This window comes from Hypanus sabinus, chromosome 10, assembly GCF_030144855.1.
Source record: "Hypanus sabinus isolate sHypSab1 chromosome 10, sHypSab1.hap1, whole genome shotgun sequence".
NCBI lineage: Eukaryota > Metazoa > Chordata > Chondrichthyes > Myliobatiformes > Dasyatidae > Hypanus > Hypanus sabinus.
In genome coordinates, this window is record NC_082715.1 from 151414772 (window position 1) to 151439649 (window position 24878).

General features: G+C 44.1%; 1 protein-coding gene across 9 annotated transcripts in view; it reads right to left on the reverse strand.

Moving 5' to 3' along the window:
- Nucleotides 1-24878, reverse strand: part of depdc5 (DEP domain containing 5, GATOR1 subcomplex subunit) — a 252686-nt gene that overhangs the window by 67553 nt on the left and 160255 nt on the right. For 8 of the 9 annotated variants that reach the window (XR_009514532.1, XR_009514533.1, XM_059983254.1 and 5 more), the window contains 5 exons: nucleotides 23465-23597; nucleotides 20391-20499; nucleotides 18484-18708; nucleotides 11511-11680; nucleotides 1084-1255 (listed from right to left, as the gene is read on the reverse strand). Coding sequence is in view for 7 of the 9 variants with exons in the window: in XM_059983254.1 (XP_059839237.1) it covers nucleotides 1084-1255; nucleotides 11511-11680; nucleotides 18484-18708; nucleotides 20391-20499; nucleotides 23465-23597 (809 nt within the window). In the remaining 2 variants the exon portion in view is untranslated. The remainder of the gene's footprint in view (nucleotides 1-1083; nucleotides 1256-11510; nucleotides 11681-18483; nucleotides 18709-20390; nucleotides 20500-23464; nucleotides 23598-24878) is intronic. The other variant, XM_059983251.1, reaches the window with a different exon arrangement.

Here is a 24878-nt window from a genome sequence, read left to right on the forward strand (position 1 = left end):
TGCACCCTGCTCCAATCCCTCAGCCTTCACCTCACTCTATTCCTATACTCACTATCATGTGGCACAGGCAGTAATGCTGAGATTAATAACTTTGTGGTCCTGCTTATCAACTTCCTTCCTAACTCCCTGTAGTATGTTTTCAGGACCTCCTCCCTTTTCTTACCTATGACATCAGTACCAATATGTACCATGACCTCTGGCTGTTCTCCTTCGCACTTCAGGATATCCCGAGCAGATCCATCCCGGACCCTGGCACCTGGGAGGCAAACTACCATCTGTGTTTTTTTCCTGCATCCACAGAGTCGCCTGTCGGACCCTCCAATTATGTCCCCTATCACTGCTGCTGTCCTCTTCCTTTCCCTACTTCCTGAGCCAGGTAGGCCGTTGTTCCCCCAACAGTACTCAAACAGGGGTACTTATTCTTTAGGGGTACAGCCAGAGGGGTGCTCTCTAGCCTCTGACTCCTGCCCTTCCTTCTCCTGACTGTTACCCAGTAATCTGTCTCCCGAGGCTCTGGTGTGACTACCTGCCCAGAGCTCCTATCTATCACCTCCTCACTCTCCCTGACCAGATGAAGATCATTGAGCTGCATCTCCAGTTCCATAACGCAATCCCTAAGGAGCTGCACCTTTTGCCTAGTGAGATTTCAACACGTACAAAAGCTGGATGAACTCAGCAGGTTGCCTGGTGTCAGATGGAAAGTCCTTCACACTAAAATACAAAACTAAAATCTAGTCAGCGCTTTCATAATTATCTTCATTTTCATTAATTTGCTGTAGCATCATGCTGGGTTTCAGAGTCTCTCACAATATCTGACTGTGTGGGATTATTAGTTTTTAATTATTGGAGAAGAGTAAACATTTGATGTTTCAGGCCAAGGCTCTTCACCAGGACTGTTTATTCTTGCTGGCAGACCTCTTGGGTTCCCCAGCATTGTGTATGTTGCTCACACTGACTCCTGCAATGGGAGTTTTACAAGCACAAGAAGATATTGCACCTCATCATAGGTCAGCTTAATCTATACCTGTGGTGCCTTTCCCAGCTTTACCCTCTGTCCCCAGGGCAGGACCGCGAGTTACGTACCGTCAAAGAGGTGCTCAGCTCCATCCTTCACCAAGCACATGATATTGAGGGGGATGAAGAGCTGAGCTCGCAGTGGGTCTCCATAGAGGTAACTGGGGAGAGCAAACGGGCCTTCCAGGACGGGTACCAGGAGGAAGCCGCAGGAGGTCGCCTTCCTGTGCCAGCCTTGTACCTGCACACCAGCAAATGAAGTAGTTGTCAATGAGCTGTCTGTTGTGTCCATTCTCATCCAGAAACCTCCGGTCAGTAGCAGTAACTTCCTTGCGTGATCTAAATCTGCTAGGAAACCCCACTCCCCCTAGCTTACCATTAAAAACTAAGCTTCTACAGCAGCACCTGATCTTCAATTAGGACATGTTACAGTCTCAAAGGGGAGTACAGAGAGAGGGGGGGGAAGAGAGGGAAAGAGAGTGGGGAGAGAGGGGGAGATGGTGGAGAAGAGGGGAGTGAGAAAAGCAGGAGTGGAAGGAGGGTGAGTGGGGAGGGGGAAGAGGGGGTGTGGAAGGGAGAGAGGGGTGGGGAAGCGGGGAGCGGGTGGGAAAGCGGTGGAGAGGGGTGGGGAATGGAGAGAGGGGTGGGGAATGGAGAGAGAGGGGTGGGGAATGGAGAGAGAGGGGTGGGGCAAGGTGAAGAGGGGTGGGGCAAGGTGAAGAGGGGTGGGGAAAGGTGAAGAGGGGTGGGGAAAGGTGAAGACGGGTGATGAAGGGGGTGGTAGGGGAGAGGGGTGTGGGGAAGGGAGGGGAGTGTGGAAGAGGTAGTGTGGGAGGGGAAAGGGAGTGGGGAAAATGGAAGAGGGGAGGTGGGGAAGGAGGAGGTGGGGAAGGGAGTGGGGTGTAGTGAAGGCTGTGGGAAGGAGGGGTGGGAGTGGGGTGGTGGGGAGGGAGTGAGAGAGTGGGGTAGTGGGGAGGGAGTGATGTGGCGGGGATGGTGTGGGGTAAGGGGAGGGAGTGGGCAAGTAGGGAGGGAGAAGGGAGGGGAAGGGGGGAAGAGGGGATGGGCGAAGGCGAAGAGAAGAGGAGAAGAGAGAAGGGGGAGGATGGGGAGGGGGAGGGAGAAGAGAAGGGTGGGGAAGGGGAAGAGGGGTGGAGAAGGGGGTGGTAGGGCAGGGGAGTGTGGGGAGGGAAAGGGAGTGGGGAAAATGGGAGGGAGGGGGAGAAGGGAATGAAGGAGGAGATGGGGAAGGGAATGGGGTGAAGTGAAGGCTGTGGGAAGGAGGGGTGGGAGTGGGGTGGTGGGGAGGGAGTGAGAGAGTGGGGTAGTAGGGAGGGAGTGGGGTGGCAGGAAAGGTGTGGGGTAGAGGGGAGGGAGTGGGCAAGTGGGGAGGGGCGAAGGGGGAAGTGAGGATGGGGAAGGGGAAGAGAAGAGAAGGAAAAGGGAAAGAGAGGAAGGGGAAGCGGCAGAGTGGAGGGGGAGGGGAGGAGAGGAGGGGAGGGGAAGGAGAAGCGAGGAGGGGAAGAGATGAGGGATAAGGAGGAAAAGAAGAGTGGGGGAGGGGAGGAGAGAAGGGGAGAGAACTTATTTTGCTGCTGTCTTGTGTTGTTGAGTTGCGTGCCATGTTGAATATTATGGAAATGCTATATTGGCACTGGAATGCATGGTGATACTGTAGGCTGCCTCCAGCACACCACTGGAGTGTGTTGGTTGCTAAAACAAACATTTCACCGTATGTTTTGATGTACCAGTTATAAGTAAATCTGAATAGCTACATTTTATAACTTACCAAGTTTCATGACAGAGGTTCCAGATCAGCACCATGGTTCTGAACCTCACTGGCCCAGAGTCAGAGAGGTATCCCCAAATTAAAGATCTCAACCAGACAGCAACACACACTTCCCATTATTCACCCACACCCACTATTGCCAGAGCTCATCTGTAAACCAGTTGTACCAAGGCTGACCATTTACTATATGCGAAGAACTGCTGCTTGCAAGCTCTGTCCATCTCAATCAGAGAAAACATTTTTGATATCCTCAGTGGGTAATTCCACAGTAAAATCTCTTGAACTTGAAGCACAAAATCAATTGTCAATTTAAAAATACTACACAGAATAAAGCCCAACCTTTAGAATTTTAAGTGATTATATCCACAGAAGTTAACACAAATTTCCAAAATATAGGTGACTGCTCATATTGCAGATGCAACTTAAGGTATATTTTTAGTTTGAAGATTAACTCAGAGGCAGAGATTTTAGGGGTTGGGAATAATTGAACATGAAATAATTGTTTCTCTCAGCACTGATATGCTGGACGTGCTCAGTACTTCTGTCCTGTCCAGTCCAATTCTGCTTACCTTGTCTTCCCTGCTGGCTTTTTAAGCTCTGAAGAACCCAGTCAGCATTACAACTGGAAGGGTGGGAACATCAGAGGAGTCCCAACATATTCAAATATTTCAATAAGCAACCCATCCAGGAGTAGGATGACCAACTTACTTATTACTACAAGGAGACCATTTGGCCCATCGATTCCATGTCTGCTCTCAAAAAATCAACTCCTTCAGCCTCAGTCCTGAATGAAATTCCCTGTACTTTGGCAATTTATTCAGTCTCACATGAACTGTTATTCTTTTTTTAAAACACTTAAAAATGAGCTTTATTTGTCACATGTACATTGAAACATACAGTGCCAAGCATAGTTTTGAGTCAATGACTCACACAGACCACCCAAAGATGTGATGGAGCAAGTGTCACCATACTTCCGGTGCCAACGTAGCATGCCCACAACTCACCTTCAAATCCTAACCATATGTCTTTGGAATGTGGGAGGAAACTGCAGCTCCTGCTGAAACCCAGGCAATCACAGAAAGGAATGTATGAATTCCTGACAGACACGACGGAAATCAAACTCCCATCAGTGTTCACTGGCACTGTAAAGTGATTGCGCTAACTGCTCTCCACATTCTACACTAGGGGTGGTTAACAGTGGCCAACTCCCCTATCAGCTGGGTGGACACCTCGGCACCCAGCAAGAATGTGGCAGGTCCCATAAGATAGCACCAGAGGTCAGGATTGAACCCTGGACTCTGACTGCTATCTGCTGCCCACAGTTTGAGATTTTTCATTTTTAATTCCCATTCAATCCTTTTCAGCAACTTATAGGAGACAAGTTTCTCGTCTCTGTGAACTGCATTTTATACAGTCTATTTTGGAATACATTCAATATGATTGGAATAGCTGCTTCCATTACTTGAATGTATGATATTAAAATCAACAGCCGAAGGAATGTTTGTCAATCAGGTTTGAAAATGGTTAAAATTTGAACAGAAATATTTAATATTAAGTACAGAGCAAGATATCTAGTTATAGAAAGAAAGATACTAACAGTTGAGTCTTTTACTACTAAACAGTAGCTTGATCCCTAAACACAATCTAATGGCTATTATAGACATAAATATGTTGTAAGCATTTAGATTTTGTATTGATGATCTTGTTTCAGCCATAAATGAGGCTAGTGTCCAGCAGCATTAAATTTCTCTCTCATGCACACAGAGACTGTTTTAAGTTAATAGGAAGACAAGTCTAATGGACAGTGGAGAGGATCTGTCCAGCAGTCATCTGTGCCAGTCATGGCTGTTGTGATATTCACATCACAGCGGTCCCTAGCTGAGATAATAACATAGTCAATGAGATGTCACTGTTTAAATCGAGGATGCCTTGAGTTTGCTTTTCTGCTGGAACAGTGTTTGTGATGATAAGATAAGGCACAGCACATACTGTATGGTGAGAAGTGGTACTTCTTTTGAGGTGATGATGCCAATGGTCTTCCTTTCCTATGGTCCCCTTCCAAAGATTGAAATTCCCAACAACCCTGGCAATAAAGTCCATGAAAAGAATGATCTTATCCTCCTTTGGGGATGCTCGACTGGCAAGTGAAAAAGGCCTCTTTTCCATACTCATACGAGTTCAGATCTGATGCACAAGCACTCACAACAGCTGCTAATGGGTTGTTGGAAAGCACCAAAGGGAGGTGTTCATTATTCCCCACGAGAAGTCGACTGACAAGTTGGTTCTTTATCACCATGGATCCTGGGTTTGTCAGCTGCCTTGCCTTTACAGAAGAGGGTGTAATCCCCCTTCCCCTCCCTCAATTGCCCTTGGTCTGCCAGTAGGGTTTCAGAAAGAGCAGCTAGATCCTCAGTTCTCTGGCGATGGTCGCAGTTTTCCTTTCTGGTCAATCACTGGTGATACTGTCTATCACACTGTGTACGTTCCATGCTCCAAAGGGCATCTTTCTTTCTTTCTGGTGACCCGTCTGGCTGCAGTAATGCAGTCAGGAGATTTTGAGAGCACCTTTTTCAGTCCCTTCCCCAAGTGGGGTGAGTGGAGTAGACACTAAACAGGGCAGCTCAGTCGTGAATGTAGCTGTCAAAATGCTCTTTCTGCCTCAGTCCAAGAGCCCAGTGATTGAACCAAACACCCACCACCCAACGTGATTAGGGGCTTCCAGACCTCACAATCCTGCCCCCAAAGACACTTGCTGATCACTATTGGACTTAATCCAGGGGGTAAGGGTGGATTCCCTTAATGTGCATGAATTTGTTTAATGTGGGTAAGCTGACACATTATGGGTGACCCTACCAGGAACTAAGCACCAAACGGCATTGCTCTCGGGAGTTCAGGAACTTCTCCACCACGACATGGTGAAGATTTTTGGAAAAGAGGAGGGGAGGGTTCAGAAGAAGCAGACCAGGTCAAGATTAAAACTCAAGAGCCTGCTTAATACTTCCACCCAAAGGCACCTTCAGGCTTCATTTGGGGAAAATCTCCAACAGGACTATCTGGAAGATATCAAAGAACACCAGAATCTACTTAAATCCACTGTCCTCGATACCTGCATAAACAACTTTGAATACAAGTCCAGAAAAAATTAGGATCAATTTGATGTTAATCAGATAGAACTAGAGTAGGAAAGCCTTTTGTGCCTGGTAGAATGACACTGGCAGTAAGGCCAAAAGAGATGCTTACTCCAAAGCCAAGGCAAATGCCCAGCGCAAGGTGAGAGAGCTTAAGAACTCTTGGTGGACTGAGAAAGCCCTGGAAATCCAGAGACTGGCAGACCCTGGTGACACGAGAGGCTTCTTCAGTGACACCGAAACAGTCTATGGTCCAAGTTACTTCGAATTAAACTCCTACACTCAAAGGAAGTGAAGAACTCATTAAAGGATCAGAACAATATCAACAAACGGAGAGAGCACTTTCAAAAACTTAACTGTGACAGCACTAATGAACCAGAGGTTCATTAAGATCAAATCTTCCAGAGATCTGTCAGAGAAGACATGGGGCAACCTCCCAGTATGAAAGAGGTCCATGCTGTCATCAGGAGCCTGAAAAGCAACAAAGCCACTGGTCCTGACAGGATTGCGGCAGAGATCCTTAAGAAAGGTGGACCAGCACTCCTGAACCACACACACACCTTGCTCCTGAAGGTCTGGGACGAGGAACAATTACCCTCAGAGTTTAGGGATGCTCTAATTCAAGAAGGGAGACTAGGCAGATTGTGGCAATTACTGAGGCATCTCCTACTGTTAACAACAGGCAGACTGCTTTCACATTTCCTTGTCAACTGATTCCGTCTGCTATCTGAAGTACTCCTTGAATCACAGTGTGGTTTCTGCCCATCTAGAGGTACCACAGACATGATCTTCACAGCCTGCCAATTACAGGTAGAGCCCTGGGTCTTGTTTTGAATATAAAAAGACATAGGTCCTATATCTGCTACCGTCCAACCAGCCAATTTATCCAGCCCTCCATAAAAGTATTTTTTGACTTGTACTTTATTTTAATAAATTTTCAATTGCAGTTTCTGGGTCTAAAGTAGTCAGCCAGCAGCCATCTCAAGATCTTGCAGTTCTCACTACAATAAATCACGTTTTATTGCAATAAAGACCATGGACCTGCTTTGCTCTTCTCATTATACCCGTGCATGTGTAATACCACTGTGATGGTGCTGGCTCTGAAGAGCCAACTGCAACCCAAGAGCAAGACCAGTTCTGTCAGTGAATGGGAAGGATGAACCCTTTGACATCAAGGCAACTGCCTGCCTGGCAGCTTACTGATCCTCCTTCCAAAACATCCATCCCCTCGACCACCCTAAACATCCACTCCTTCTACCACAGAGGTGACGTGGTTGAAATATGTACCATACTCTGGCTTAACAGCAACATAGTGTGGGGGCATCACTCAAATCCAGCATCCAGAAGTACCAAGGGCAGCGGTAAACAGGACCACACCTGTAATACCCCAACACGCATCTGACTGGAATGCTAAGTTGCTCCTCAGTCCGGCTAGTTCAACATCTCAGAACATCCCACTGCTCCCAGGATGGCAGAGTGGTTCAATTCTGATCTCTGGCGGTCATCATGTTGAGTTTGGTCACTTTCTGTAATCACATGGGTTTCCTCCCACATCCCAAAGGAGGGTAGGCTAATCTTGCCACTTTAAATTTCCCCTACTGTGTGGGTAAGTGAGGCAACAATGGGAATGTGGGAAAGAATAAAATGGGATCAGTGCAGGATGTATGTCAATAGGTGCTTGATGGTCAGTACAAACGCAGCCAGCTGAAGGGCCTGTATGTGGGCTGTATCCCTCTACATTGGTTCATGGAGACACTTACCACCACCTTTTTAACAACCTTGTCACTGATAGCCAAAAACCAAACTGAATTTAAAGAATGTGACTTCTGATAGCCAGCCTAAACAGATTCTGGCAAGTTTATGTTTAGGGTTACCATCTGTGTTGCTGACTGGAAGGTAACCTAAAGCTGCAGTCCCCAGTTGAACCACAACACTGACTGGTTTCCAGCACAACTTAATTGGCAAGTTGGCAACTAAATTAACTGGAGCTGGATGAGCTTTGGATCATTCGGGAGGCAGAGGCAGAAATAAATAGGAGTTACAGGGAAATAGTCACCCCTAAGAGTCAGGAGATAGGTAGCTGAGTGACTGTTAGGAGAGGGAAGGGAATTAGACAGAATGAGCAGAGCACCCCTGCGGCTGTTCCCATCAATAATAAGTATACCGTTTTGGATACTGTTGGTGGGGATGACCTGCCAGGGACAAGTTGCAGTGGTTGCGTCTCTGGAATCGAGACTGGACCCTCAGCTCAGAAGGGAAGGAGGGAAAAGAGGAGAGCAGTAGTGATAGGGGATTTGATAGTTAGGGGGACAGATAGGTGGTTCTGTGGAAGAGATCAAGAATCCCAGATGGTTTATTGCCTCCCTGGTGCCAGGGTCCGCGATATCTCGGATCGAATTCTCAGTATTCTCAAGAGGGAGGGTGAGCAGTCAGATGTTGTGGTCCATGTAGGGACCAATGACGTGAGTAGGAAGAGTGAGGAGGTCGTGAAAGGTGAATTTAGGGAGTTAGGTGCCAAGTTAAAGGACTCCAGGGTAGCAATCTCAGGATTGCTACCAATGCCACGTGCACGTGGGTTCAGAAATAGTAAGATAGTGCAGATCAACACGTGGCTGAAGACATGGTGCAGGAGGGCAGGCTTCAGATTTATAGATAATTAGGCAGTTTTCCAGGGAAGGTGGGACCTGTTCGAGCGGGATGGTTTACATCTAAACTGGAGGGGGACAAATATTCTTGCAGGTAGGTTTGCTAGAGAGGCTCCAGTGGATTTAAACTGTATACAAGGTGGGAGGGGAACCAGAGTGTAGGAACAGATGTATGGGAGAAGGAAGAAAAAGATAGTAAAGTTGTTTGCACCGTTAGAGATAAACAGAGAGGAAGAGGTGGAGAATTTCTTAAATGCATTTGTTTTAATGCTAGAAGCATTGTAAGAAAGGTAGATGAGCTAGAGCATGGATTAATACCTGGAAATATGATGTAGCTATTAGTGAAACATGGTTGCAGGAGGGGTGTGATTGGCAACTAAATATTCCTGGATTTCGTTGCTTCAGTTGTGATAGAATCAGAGGGACAAGAGGGGCAGGTGTTGCATTGTCAGAGAAAATATTACAGCGGTGCTCTAGCAGGATAGATTAGAGGGCTCGTCTAGGGAGGCTATTTGTGTGGAATTGAGGAATGAGAAAGGTGTAGTAACACTTATAGGGATGCATTATAGACCACCTAATGGGGAGCAAGAATTGGAGGAGCAAATTTGTAAGGAGATAACAGATATTTGTAGTAAGCACGGGGTTGTGATTGTAGGAGATTTTAATTTTCCACTCATAGACTGGGAAGCCCAACTAACTAGAGAAGAGGCATTGTTGGTTCTCCTGTTAGGGAATGAGATAGGTCAGGTGATGGAGGTATGTGTTGGGGAGCACTTCGGGTCCAGTGATCACAATGCCATTAGTTTCAATATAATTATGGAGAAGGATAGGATTGGACCCAGGATTGAGATTTTTGATTGCAGAAAGGCTAACTTTGAGGAGATGCAAAAGGATTTAGGAGTGGATTGGGACAATTTGTTTTATGGGAAGGATGTAATAGAGAAATGGAGCTCATTTAAAGGTGAAATTTTGAGGGTACAGAACCTTTATGTTCCTGTTAGGTTGTTTGAGAGAGCCATGGTTTTCAAGGGATATTGGAAACTTGGTTTGGAAAAAGAGAGAGATCTACTATATAGGCAGCATGGAGTAAATGAGGTGCTCGAGGAATATAAAGAATGTAAAAAGAATCTTAAGAAAGAAATTAGAAAAGCTAAAAGAAGATACGAGGTTACTTTGGCAAGTAAGGTGAAAATAAATCTAAAGGGTTTCTACAGTTATATTAACAGCAAAAGTATAGTGGGGGATAAAATTGTGGAGCCAAGAGAGATGGGGGAGATATTGAATAATTTCCTTTCTTCTGTATTCACTAAGGAGAAGGATATTGAATTGAGTAAGGTAAGGGAAACAAGTAGGGTAGTTATGGAAACTATAACAATTAAAGAGGAGGAAATGCTGGTGCTTTTAAGGAATATAAAAGTGGATAAATCTCCAGGTCCTGACAGGACATTCTCTAGGACCTTGAGGGAAGTTAGTGTAGAAATAGCAGGGGCTCTGACAGAAATATTTCAAATGTCATTAGAAACGGGGATCGGCGTATTGCTCATTTTGTTCCATTGTTTCAAAAAGGGTTCTAAGAGTAAACCTAGCAATTATAGGCCTGTAAGTTTGACGTCAGTGGTGGGTAAATTAATGGAAAGTATTCTTAGAGATGATATATATAATTATCTGGATAGACAGGGTCTGATTAGGAATAGTCAACATGGATTTGTGTGTGGAAGGTCATGTTTGACAAATCTTACTGAATTTTTTGAAGAGGTTACTAAGAAAGTTGATGAGGGTAAAGCAGTAGATGTTGTCTAAATGGACTTCAGTAAGGCCTTTGACAAGATTCCGCACAGAAGGTTAGTTAGGAAGGTTCAATCTTTAGGTGTTAATATTGAAGTAGTAAAATCGATTCAACAGTGCTGGATGGGAGATGCCAGAGAGTAGTGGTGGATAACCATTTGTCAGGTTGGAGGCCGGTGACTAGTGGTGTACCTCAGGGATCTGTACTGGGTCCAATGTTTTTTGTCATATACACTAATGATCTGGATGATGGGGTGGTAAATTGGATTAGATGCAGATGATATGAAGATAGGTGGCGTTGTGGATAATGAAATAGGTTTTCAAAGCTTGCAGAGAAATTTAGACCAGTTAGAAGAGTGGGCTGAAAGATGGCAGATGGAGTTTAATGCTGATAAGTGTGAGGTGCTACATTTTGGTAGGAATAATCAAAATAGGACATTCATTGAAGAATGCAGTAGAACAGAGTGATCTAGGAATAATTGTGCATAGTTCCCTGAAGGTGGAATCTCATGTGGATAGGGTGGTGAAGAAAGCTTTTGGTATGCTGGCCTTTATAAATCAGAGCATTGAGTATAGGAATTGGGATGTAATGTTAAAATTGTACAAGGCATTGGCAAGGCCAAATTTGGAGTATTGTGTGCAGTTCTGGTCACCGAATTACAGGAAAGATGTCAACAAAATAGAGGAGATTTACTAGAACGTTACCTGGGTTTCAGCACCTATGTTACAGAAAAAGGCTGAACAAGTTAGGTCTTTATTCTTTGGAGCGTAGAAGGTTGAGGGGGGACTTGATAGAGGTATTTAAAATTATGAGGGGGATTGATAGAGTTGACGTGGATAGGCTTTTTCCATTGAAAGTAGGGGAGATTCAAACAAGAGAACATGAGTTGAGAGCTACGGGGCAAAAGTTTAAGGGTAACACAAGTGGGAATTTTTTTACTCAGAGAGTGGTCGCTGTGTGGAACGAGCTTCCAGTAGAAGTGGTAGAGGCAGGTTCGATATTGTCATTTAAAGTAAAATTGGACAGGTATATGAACAGGAAAGGAATGGAGGGTTATGGGCTGAGTGCAGGTCGCATTTGGCATGGACTAGAAGGGCTGAGATGGCTTGTTTCCGTGCTGTAATTGTTATATGGTTAAATACACCTACCATTTCAAAGAGCATGGCTGATGTCACTGCCATCCAATGCAGCTTGACTTCAAACGCAGCGCTCAGTGAGTAGTTGCCGTGGTAATAGCAACTGCACCACTCTACACGGTCCGAGCGGTTATTGACATCCACGTCTAGCGTCACTGTCTTTTGATCAGGGACCGTGGCAGCTGAAGGTGGAAGAAGTCACAAGGAAGCAGTCAGGAGCACATTAAAACCAGAGACTTTTCTAAATGCAGCTCAACTCTAAAGGCTCAAGCTCCTATTTCACAATAACACACACTTACTAAGATCTGACATGAAACAACTAAAATCTGCTCCTAGTGGGTGTACATGCCTGAAATGGAGCCTAAACATTTTCACTTGTTGGTAAGTTTGGACACTTGGAAGACTCCGAACCATTCAAACTCAGCTGGCATGCAAGAGGGCAGGTGGACAATGAAGATTTTATATGTTAAGAGATGCAGGGATTACTTTGTTTAAACATGATACGTTAGAGTAAAATAAACTTCAGATGTTCTCTGAACACTTGCACTATAATTCTGACGATATGAGAGAGTGTTTCATGATGCAGTTTGTGAAATTCCATCTTCCCCAGAACATCCTGTGCAATTCAACACTGCCATCATAGAGAGCGTTGTCACATCAGCCATTACTGTCTGGTTTGGTGCAGTATCCTCTCACCATATACAAAAGGTACAGCGAGCTGTCAGGTCAGCAGAAAAGGTCATTGGCAGCAGTTTACCATCACTGCAGGACTTTGTCCAGGACATAGAAAGTGGGCAGGAAAAAAATCATTGCAGACACAACCCACCCTGCAAACTGCCTTTTCCAAAAGCTCCCTTCTAGAAAGTGTTATTTGGGGTATTAAAACAAAAACCACACCATCTTTCAAGTTTCCTCCCCCAGGTAGTTAATCTGATCAACCATTCTGGTTAGCCCCACTACCAACCCCTCTATCTATTACCCCTGTCACTGCACTGTGCTGTTAACATTTAAACTGTTTACATTGTAAATACATGCTGGTATTTATGCAGATTTTATTCCATATTTTAACCTCAAACTTTATTTTAATTCTTTATAATTGTTGATTGTTATTTTTGTCGCATGTTGTGTCAACACACTACAGCAATTTCCTAATACATGTAACTGACAAATAGATTTGATCCATTCTCCTTCTAAATTTTAGTCAGACCACACTTGGAATATTGCATGCATTTCCAGTTGCCCCATTACAGGAAGAATGCGTGGCTTTGGAAACAGTGCAGAAGAGGTTTACTAGGATGTTGCCTAGATTAGCGGGCACATGCTATAAGGAGAGGCTGGCCAAGCCTGAGTTGTTTCCTCAGGAGTGGCAGAAGCTGAGGGGAGAGGAGGTAGAAGTTTAAAGAATAAAAGGCATAGACAGGGTAGACAGTCAGAATCCAGAATACAAAGGGCATGTATTTAAGGTGGTAGGGGAAATTTGAAGATTTCTAGGTAAATTTCTTAAGAACACGAGAGTGGTTGGCTTCCGGGAGAAGTGGCAGAAGTATGTACAATAGTGGTGTTTGAAAGGCGTTTAGATAAAAACATGAATATGAAGGGAATTATAAAGCAGAGATTCTATAGATGCTGGAAATCCAGAGGAACATGGAGGAAGATGCTGGAGGAACTCATCAAGTCAGACAGCATCTGATGGAAAGGAATAAACAGCCAACGTTTCAGGCAGAGGCCCTTTATACAGACTGGAAAGGAAGGAGTAAGAAGCCAGAATATGAAGCTGAGGAGAATGGGAAAGAGCACAAGCTAGAGGTGATGACTGAAACCAGTTGAGGGGGAATGTGGGTGGGTGGGGTAAGGAGAGGGGATGAAGTGAGGAGCTGGGAGGTCAGAGGTGGAAGAAGTAAAGGGCTGAAGAAGGAATCTGATAGGAGAGGAGCATGGACCATGGGGGACAGGGAAGGAACAGGGGTACCAGAGGGAGGTGATGGGCAGGTGAGAAGGGAAGGGGAAAAGAAGGGAGCCAGAATGGAAAATGGAACATAACAGAAATCAGCTCCAAAGATTACAAAACATGGGGGAATATCACAAGGTGTCATTTATGGTGCTAAGTGGGAGACATCAGGAGAAAGGGCAAAGGAAAATAACAGTTCAGAAGATGAAGCAAGAAGCAGAGAAACAACAACAGTCAGTGAGGTACAGATAATTACCGTGTACAGCACAGACTAGAGAGGAAATAATGGATGCTATCATTAGTTCTCGAATCCACATGATGTCTGCGAGAAACTGCTATTTATTTAATACCAACTGAAAACTGTAGGTGCTGCCTTATGCCAGGAGCTCTGCTTCACTGGGTAATGACCACCAACCCTGGAGCTCAAACATCTAGCACTTTTCCCAGACCATTGGAGACAGCTTTTCCGTTTCCCTCTCCTAGTGAAAGCTTGTTGAGCTAAGCCTAGTTATTTCAGGTGCAATATTGTTCTTCACCCTGTGTAGACCCAGAGGGCAAGGAGCTGTTCCCTAAATCACAGGCATTGTCTGGAGGCATGAACTGCACCACAGAAATAATTGCAAGAAGGGCCATTTTCAGTTCTATCAAAACCTTTTACCCTATCAGTCAAGAGAGACCGAGTCCTGCTCTTTAAATTCAGTCACCAGAGAAATTGAACTGCATTTTACATTTGCTTCAAGACAGTACACCAGCCATGATGCTAACCACCAAATCTGTAACGAAGCCAACCTCAGCAAAGACCAGAGGCGAACAAGGCTGCATCACTGTCTCAGCATCTTCCTCATGTTCTTCTGTTGTGACATTGCAGCTAATCTCTAAAAACTGCCTGCAGAAGGGGAGTGAATTTTCAGAACTAATGGATACCTGTTCAACCTATGGCAACTGCTCGCTAGAACCAAGGTCACACCAGCCTCAGTGGTGAGCTACCTTACACAGACAATGCCCACATTTGTGAGTACTCAGTGGTTGAGTTCCATGTTAACATCGACTTGTTCAATGAAGCGCAAGCTTTACACACTACGTTGTCACAGAGTGCTACAGCACAGTAACAGGCCCTTCAGCTTACACTGTCTGTGCCAATCTGTTTTTCCACTGAGTTTTATCTACTTGCACTTGGATCATAGCACTCCATACCCATCTCATCCTTGTATTTATCTAAACATCTCTTAAATGTTACAATTGAACTACATCCACCACCTTATTCCACATTTGCATTACCTTCAGAGTGAAGTTCACCCTCAGATACCCGCCATTCTACTGCACTCCTGAGTACCCTACTATTCACTGTGTAAGTCTATCCTTCCAAAGTACAACACCTCACACTTATCTGCATTAAATTCCATTTGCCAGTTTTCCAGCTGGTCCAAGCTTTGACATCCTTCCTCACTGTCCACTATACACGTAATCTTAGTTTCATCATCAGATCTGCTGATCCAGTTTACCACATTGTCATCCAGATCATTAATATGAATGACAAACAATAATGGATCCAGCACCAATCCCTAGTCACAGACCTCCATTTAGAAGAACAACAATCTACTATTACCCTCTGCTTTTTCTGCTAAGCCAGTGCTGAATCCTATTTACTACTTGTTCCTGAATAACAAGTGACTGAACCTTCTGGATCAGCCTCCCATGCGGGACTTTGTCAAAGGCCTTGCTAAAGTCCATGGATACAACGTGCACTGCCTTTTCTTCATAAATCTTCCTTGTACCGTCCTCAAAAAAAAACTCGAACATTGATGAGACATGACCTACCACAGACAAAGCTACAATGACTGTCACTTATCGGGCCCTGTCTATTGAAATACTTGCCAATAATTTACCCTTGACTGATGTCAGGCTCAATGGCCTGTAATTTCTTGACTTATTCTTAAAGCCTTTCTTGAACAATAGAACAATATTGGCTCTCCTCCATCACCTCAACCACGGCTACGGATGTTTTATATATCATGCCAGAGCCCCTTCAGTTTTGTCACTGCAAGGAAGAAAGGTGCTCTATCGCACTGTCTGTGTTACACCACATGGTCCTCCAACAATAAAGGTTCAGATGAAACCCTGATAAACATGGACCATTTCCTGAATCCACCCCCCCCCCACCTCCCACACAGCAAAGGAGCTGTTGACCAGTACAAACTTTGGTTGAATAGGGAACCTGATCAAGACATTAGACCTGGCACCTGATTACACCTGATATGCTTCAGAGACTTAGACTACCTACTGCAGACATCTCAAGGCCTTCATATCCACAAAAGACAAATGGCTGCCCAAGTGTGATGGTCTTCAAGTATTTCTGCCACATGGCCCTTCTTGTGGGAGTCTAGGCAGTTGGCATCAATGCAGAAAGGCATTTTGAATGAATGTCGCCTTGTTTCCAGAAAGGGCACTAGGTGGTGATCAGTAACAGTAATGCAGGATAAATTATCTAACCAAGCAAGTTATTCACAATACCCATCTTTGCTGAAATCAATAGCTTATTCAATACAGATTACGGGATTCCCCCTTGGCCCAGATGAGTTAGGATACCTTCTCAAGAAAGGTAATTTTCAAGCCATTTCAAACAGCATATATTCCAATTTACCATAGTAAGGTCAAAAGGGAGGAGGAAGCATGCAAATTATTTGAAGGGAAGATTATTGGGGTGATTATAGTAGAGTTAGAGCTTGTTCCTGAGCTCTATTATACACACAGTACCACATCACAGGCTTTGCATAGGGAATCAGCCAATAATATCCAAGTGAGGAACCAATGAGTTCATGTGGACAGCTGAGATTTAGTAAAAGCTTAATAGGCAATTGCTACCAATGAAGCCAGAAAAGGAACAGATACAATACGTCAATTTAACAGCTTGGTCACAAAGAGCTACCATAAGTTTCCATAGCTGTAGGCTACACCTGCTTGAAAACAATAGTGCTTTGTCACAATGAGCATTTGAGCACAAATGGTTAGCAAAGCTTAGTGGTCAAAAATAGGTTCGAGCAATTTGTCAATTCTGTTTCAACAGGCAGTCCCCACTTTTGATTACAAGCCCTATCAGTTACCTCATTGGTTTAGCACAAGAGCCAGTCATACATCCATTGCAAATTTCAAGGTAAACCCTGTCTTCTTGTCTTAATGACATGGTGGCAACACAAATACCATCTGGAATGGGGATGACCTAGTAATTTCTTACCAAACTCTGATAATCTGTCTTATTTGTGACTTTATTGATGCTGGACTAAAAAGATTTTCCAGACTCCTATTAATACCCCAACACACTTCCAACTCAGATTATAAAAACTATTCAAAGAACTAGGTTACTTAAAAGGAACTAAGGAGAATGGGGCCCCACCCACCCTTTATGAAAGGGAAGTTTCTCTCCATCCCTTTACTACCCCGCCTCAGCCTTTATGAAGGGAAACAGTTGCTCTCCATCCACCCTATGAATACTGCTGATGATTTTACATCGCTCTATCAGATCCTCTCCAACCTTTTCTGTAGCAAGAATTGCCAGAGCTTCTCCAGCATATCAACAAACCGGAAGTCCCTTATCTCTGTAATCATTTGATGAATCACGTCAGCATCTTGTCCAGAACCTTTATACCTCTCCAAGTTGTCCTTGATCATTCTTTCCAGAAACTTTTTTATCACCAAGTTTAACTAAATGATCTGCAGTCACTGGCTTTAAACCCCCTAGCTATTTTGAACAAGGGTCTAAACATCTGCAATTTACTAACCTCAAGCATTCATAAATGTTTGGATATATCAATTCATGGCCTTCTCTACTGTGGTGATGAAGCCACACTCAGATTGGAGGAACAATCTGGGTAGCCTCCTACCTGATGGCATGAACATCGATTTCTCAAACTCCTAGTAGTGCAGCCCCTACAACTTCACTATTCCCCATCCCCTTTTCCTTCTCTCACCTTATCGCCTTGCCTACCCATTGCTTCTTCTGGTTTTCCTCCCCCCTTTTCTTTCTTCCATGGTCTTTTGTCCTCTCCTATCAGACTCCCTTTCTCCAGCCCTGTATCTCTTTCACCAATCAACATCCCAGCTCTTCACTTAATCCCTCCCCCTCCTAGTTTCACCTATCACCTGTGCTTCTCTCTCCCCTCCCCCACCTTTTAAATCTACTCAGCTTTTTTTTCTCCAGTTCTGCTGAAGGGTCTTGGCCCGAAATGTCGATTGCCAAGCTCATCCCTTTGGAGACCAACCCCTGCTGCCTGTGGTATTTTTCCCATAGATGCTGCCTAGCCTGTTGAGTTCCTCCAGCATTTTGTATGTTGCATACATGTTTGGAAGATCATGGCCAAGGTCTCTGTAATTTCCTCCCACAATTATGTTCCACTGACATTGGATACAAGATATTTAGCTCCTTTCAATGTGAAGCAAGTCATGGGAAGAACTGGGGACTTCCTACTCAAAGACATTCTTCTTTTCTCACCACACCAGCCAGGTAAAACATCAGGAGCAAGAAGCTACAAGCCGGAATACTGGAGTCACTTGGTGCCAAAAACACTGCTATGCATCAGTCAAAGATACAACAGAGGGGGAATGGTAACCTAAAAACTAGCTTTAACTTTGAGAAACTACAGATGGAAAAGATGCACGAGGGAAGAGTTTGAATGATCTTAGAATAGGTTAAAATGTCAGCATAACATTGTGGTCCAAAGGGCCTGTATTGTGGTGTTCCATGTTCTAAGAAAAGGAAGGAATAATTTTCACAGAAGTAAGATACTTCCAAGACTTGGTTTCATATTAAGCAAGCCAGGCATGTTATATATACCGAAACAGAGGTAGTCTTGAAGCATTGGAAAGACATGCAGGCTGTGTGGGAAGCTCTGATCAAAACAGGGCTCACTGCCTTCTGAAACAGATACAACAGACAGATACAAATAATCTGAGCAGCCAGTGTGCAGAATAGGAGGAGGCAGTGTGTCCACATGAGCTCATCCCTTTGGAGACCAACCCCTGCTGCCTGTGGTGTGCATCTACCTAGTAAGGCAGCAGCTTGACTTCGTCCTCCAAAACTGCGGCTGAAGGAACTGTGCCTACTTGCATAGGATGCTGGCCTACTGGGTAACCACGGTAACAGGAAGGCAGGAATGTCAACGTGAAGTCGCTCTTCTGTAAGGAAAGCCACCTCAAACCACTTGCGTTGGAAGGCCACCAGGTCGTCCATTGTGGAAGTGTACCAAATAGTGGAAGGCTGCACTGTCCCTGCAGAGAGGAAAGAGTCACTCTGATGATGGTTGATGTGCAGATACACACACAGAAGTCCCCCAGTCATTCTCTTAACCCAGTTACATCACCTTCAGCAAACATTATGGATGTTCAAGTGAAAAGAAACATTTGCATTAACCGAACATCTGTCCACATCCTTAAAGCACCTGAAGTAGTTCATATAACCTTAAGATATAAAAGCAGAATTAGGCCACTCGTCCAATCAATTCTGCTCCACCATTCCATCATTCCTTTTAGTCCCATTCTCCTGGTTTCTCTCCATAACCTTTGACTCCATTACTAATCAAGAAACTATCAACCTCTGCTTTAAGTATACCCAATGACTTGGCCTCCACAGCCATCTGTGGCAATGAACTGCACGGATTCACCACTCTCTGGCTAAAGAAATTCCTAAGCTCTATTCTAAAAGGATGCCCTTGTATTCTGAGGCTGTATCCTCTGGTCCTAGATTCCTTTTCACATACACTCTATCTGGGCCTTTCAATATTTGACAGGTTTCACGAAGTTCCACTCTTTCTCTTTCTTAAACTCCAGCAGGTACAGGTCCAGAGCCATCAGGCATTCCCCACATATAAACTTCTTCATTCCCAGGATCATTCTCATGAACCTCTTCTGGACCCTCTCCAACGCCAGCACATCCTTTCTTAGATACAGGGCCCAAAACTACTCGATTCTCCAAGTGCCATCTGCCCAATGCCTCAACATTACATTGTTGTATTTAAATTCTTATCCTCTCAAAATGAATGCCAACATTGTGCAGTGCTATGACTAGGTCAAACATGATGACATTCTACCAAGCTTCATCATCAAAAAGCAGCAAAGGCATTCAGAGTCAAGTGCGGTCTGATGTTAACACCTGTGGTTTGGCACAACCAAGAAGGGCCAAAAGGCCTGTTTCTGTGCTGTAATGTTCTATGGTTCTAAAAGCAGGATTAAACAGTTCAGTCTCCTGACCACATCCACCACACAACCTCTTCTGTTGACAAGACTGTTTTGTGCACAGATTATCTACCATAAAAAAAACTATCAACCACACCTCGACCAGAAGTTCCTTTGCTTTGTTTACAGTCAGAGTGTACTACAGCACAGCAACAGGCTCTTTGGCCCTTCTAGTCCATGCCAAACTGTCTGGTTCCATCAACCTCCACCTGGACCATAGCCCTCCCATCCATGTATCTACCCAAAACTCTCTTAAATATTAATATTGAACTACACCCACTACTCCCATGCAGCTCGTTCAACACTCACCATCCTGTGAAGATCCCTTCAGGTTCCCCCAAATAGTTCATCTTTTACCTTTAACCTATGACCTCTAGTTCTAGTCTCACACAACCTTAGTGGAAAAAGTCTGCCTGTATTCACCTTATCTATATCCCTCATAACTTTGTATGTCTATCAAATCTTCCCTCATTCTCCTGTGTTCATGAGAATAAAATCCTAACTTATTCAATCTTTCCCTATAACTCAGGTCCTCAAGTCCCAGCAACATCCTTGTAGATTTTCTCTGAACCCTTTCAAACTTATTGATAGCTTTCCTATAGGTGACCTGAATTGGACACAATACTCCATATTTGATTTCACCACCATCTTATACAACTTTGATTTTTTGGTACTATTGTTCTTGAATCAGAGGTCACCAGAATGAAGTAAATTGTTACCTTTCTCTGTGTCTTTGTCTGAGAGGAGTCGGTACAGGTAGAAACCATACACAAAGGTCCGCATGGATTCCCCAAAGGCATGAACAATCAGCTTCTCATCCAGCATTTTCTGCACAAAGATTCACAAAAAACAATGGTCTATTCTACAGTTCTACATTTTAGGAACAGCATCCACTATTCGATTTCAGAGCAGACCCATAAAAAGTACTTCATTATTTTTGCTTGCTTTTATACTATTTATTTAATTTTTCTTTATATACATTTCTTACTGTATATTTTATGGATTGCATTGTATGGCAGATTTCGTGACATATGTCAGTGATAATAAGCCTGATTCTGATTCACAATCAAGTCTCTGCCAGAAGCTGAAAATTTAACATGGCCCATGTTGTATAACATGAAAGTCAGGCATTCAGTTTAAACATCAAGTATCTGTCAGATCTCAAAACAATAATCTCAGTCTCATAACCCATCGACAGATCTGGCTCTCTACAGAGAGGTAATTCACCTGCTGACCTGCACATGGTTGGGCTGTGGAAGGATATGTTCACAGGGAGGCATTCAAAACCCCAACTGTATTCAACATTTTTCAGACCTCAGTTGGAGCACTGCGGGCAGCTCTGGTCATTATAGGAAAGTTATGGTTGTGCTAGAGAGTGTGCAGAGGGTTCAGCCATGAAGAGAGATTGAATAGACTGGACAACACACACAAAATGCTGGAGGAACTCAACAGGCCAGGCAGCATCCATGGAAAAAAGTACCTTTCAGCAGGGTTTCAGCCCAAAACATTGACTACACTTTCTGCCATAGATGCTGCCTGGCCTGCTGAGTTCCTCCAGCATTTTGTATGTGTTGCTCGGATTTCCAGCATCTGCAGACTTTCTCTTGTTTGTGATTAGATAGGCTGGAGTAAAGGAGGCTGATCGGGTTTTCTTATAGTCGTAGGTTAGGTAGAATGGTCAAAATCTTGTTCCCATACTATGGGTATCCAAAACAAGAAGGTATAAAGTGAGGGGTAAAGGTTTTAAAGGAAATCTGAGGGGTAAGCTTTATCTGGAACTTGCTGCTAGAGGAGGTGGTGGAGTCAAAGACATCACTACATTTAAGAGACACATACGCAGACACTTAATAGGTGAGGCATAAAAATATACAGAGCTAATACAGGCAAATTTGATTTGTGTAGATTCACAGAAAAGCCTGCATGAACATCGGGGGTGGTACAGGGTTGCTGCTGAAGAGTCTGCTTCTGTGCCTCACTTTTCTAATTCCATTTATATTTCTAGCGAGAAGAACTTCAAACACCACAACTCTGAACTGATTCTATGACCTACAGACAAGGTCTCTTGATAACTCTACTCAGTATTATTTTTTTTATTTGTAAGTTTGTCTTCTTCTGCACACTGGTTGTTTGTCAGTCTTTGTCCGTTTATATAGATTTTCGTGAAATTCTATAATATTTATTTTCCCTGTAAATGCCTGCAAGAAAATGAACCTCAAGGTAGTATATGGTAATATATACATGCTCTGATAATAAATTTAGTTTGAACTTTAACTGTTATAGTTATTCTCTAAGATCATGACTTGTCTTGTATAGAGATAGTCAGTGTGGAGGTTACTATGATTGTGGTACATCTGCCCACATCCCAAAGGTGTGCTTGGGAGTTAATTGGCCACAGCAAACAGAGCCTTGTGTACAGGAGTTGGGGGAAGGAGAGTTGATTAAAAAAAAATCAGGATGATTTGAGGAGCTTGTGAGACAATAGGAAAATAAATGAGAAGGTGGGATTACTCCAGGAGCCATCTTGGATTTGATGGTAGGAATGGCCTCCTTATACATTGTAATAAAATATGGAAATATTGAACAATTATGGCCAGGATATGACAGGAACTCCTTGTTATTTGTGAAACACATTGGGCATATACTTATGACAGAGGAGAGCTTGATATCTCTGGGCCTGTACTCGATGGAGTTCAGAAGTATGAGGGGTGTGGGTTTGTGGGGGCGGGTTCTCATTGAAACCTAGGCCTGGATAGTGTGGACTTGGAGAGGAGGTTTCCATCCATAGGCAAGTATGGGATCTGAGGACACAGCCTCTGAATTAAAGGACAACCTTTCAAATTGAGATGAGAAGGAATTTCCTCAGCCAGAGAGTGGTGAGCCAATGGATTTTGCTGCCACAAATGACTGGAGGCCAAGCATTGGGTACATTTTAAGGCTTGATAGGTTCCTGATTGGTAAAGTGGGGAGGGGGTAGGGTTACAGGGAGAAGGCAGGAAAATGTGGTTTAAAAATCAGCATAATTAGATGGCAGAGCAGATCCAATGGGCTGAATGGACTAGTTCTGCTCCAATGTCTTATGGTCTCGTGGCTGACTGAAAGGGCACCTTATCACAGCACTGGGTTAGGGAGAAACCAGAATGATAGGATTGCTCCAGCAAGACGGAGTGAAAACTTTCTTCACTGTAGTCAGTAAATGTGAAAATCTGGGATTTCAAAGGGCATCACTTCACTCAGTGACCCTTCTCACATGCACGGATCTGACCAAAGGCAGCAGGGCAACTGGGCAAGCAAGATCCAGGCTAATGTCTAAGTGAATTGTGATCATGGAACTGAGACCTTGCTTGATCTCTCTGTGCTCTGTCTGGGATGGGGTGTCGATGAGGATGACTGCAAGGCCGTACCATAGCTGGGTCAACATGCCGCAGATGTTTCCTATAGCGGGGGTTTCCAGGACCAGAGAGCACAGCCTCAGAATACAAGGACATCCCTTTAGAAAAGAGATGAGGAGGAATTTTTTAGCCAGAGGGGGCTGAATCACAGAGAGCTGTGGCAGCTAAGTCATTGCGTACATTTAAAGTGGAGGTAGATAGGTTCCTGATTAGTAAAGTTTTCAAAGGTTACAAGGGGAAGGCAGGAGAATGGGGTTAAAAGGGAAAATAAATCAGCCAGCACGTAATGGACTAATTCTGCTACTATGTCGTATGGTCTAAACCAGAGCTATTAAGAGTGCCCCAGTACAATTCTGGAAGGGGGAGTCATTAGTGTGAAACAGCGAAGCTCGGCTGGTGCTCACCTGCATGATATCGATGGCCATGGATTGCGTATGGACCCCTTCGACATTGCTGATAAGCCAGTGGACCACTTCAGCACTGATGAAACAGTTGGGGTGCAACCCCCTCTGTTCAGGAAGCAGCTGAATACCAGTACTGGGATGGAAGAGTGCACAGAGACAAATGTTTGAATCCCACAGCCATTATGGTCTATATCAGTCTCTCTAACTACCGGCCCTATCCCAGGCCCAGAGACAAAACAACTTTTCCACATCCATATTATGCATCCACCCCATCCCACCAAAGCTATGGAGCACCTCACTTAAAGCAAACTTTCCACTTGCCTCAGCCTGCCTCCCCCCCAATAAATTTAGAGTCTTATGGATCCGTTGCGCTGTCCCCGATTCCCGAGCATTTGCTTCCTACCAACTCTGGCCTCTTTCTAAATGCTGGAAAATCCCAGAACCCACAGCATCACAACAGTTCTAAGTCATTATCTTCTGCCACACAAAGATCTACCTTAGGCATTGGTCATTTAACAATGCAAGAGTGCATATACACTCAGTAGCCACTTCATTAGGTACAGGACTGGAACCTTGTGTGGTCTTCTTCTACTGTAGCCCATCCAATCCAAGGTCCAATGTGTTGTGAGTTCAGAGAATGTTCAGTAGTTCAGAGATTCAGTGCACTGTTGTAATGTGTGATTATTTGAGTTACTGTCAACTTCATGTTAGCTGAACCAGTCTGGCCACTCTATCTCATTAACAAAGGCCTTTTCATCCACAGAACTGGCACTCACTGGATTTATTTTTTGTTTTTTGCAACATTCTCTGTAAACTGTGGAGATTGTTGTGCATGAGAATCTCAGGAGATCAGTAAGTTCACAAACCACCCTGTCAGGCACCAACAATGTTCCATCATAAAAATCACTTAGATCACAGTCCTTTCCCACTTTGATCTTGGTCTGAACAACTGAATCTCTTGATCATGTTTGGATGCTTTTATGCATTAAGTTGCTACCACATGATCGGCTGATTAAATTCTTGCATTAATGAGCCCATGTACAGGTGCACCCAATAAAGTAGCTACAGAGTGTATTTCTATACAAATAGAAAATTAACCTATGCTACACAATTCCCAGTAGTACTTATTTTAAACTTCTTTTTCTCTGAATCCTTCCATTCACAAACTTTAAACCACAAATGGGTGTTGTACAACCCACTTGTAACACGCTGTAAGGCTGCACCACTAATGTAATGGCTTCTCTGTCGTGTTCCACTGCTGAGGTAATGGTTTCTCTGTAGCAGCAATGTTTGGGTTATGACTAGAGATAATGGCATGCTAGCCAATGAGCAGGATTTTGGCCTTTCTTGTGCGTCTGGGAACCGGGAATTCGAGGTTCTTTTGCCGGGGAGAGATGAGGAGAGAAGATGCGAA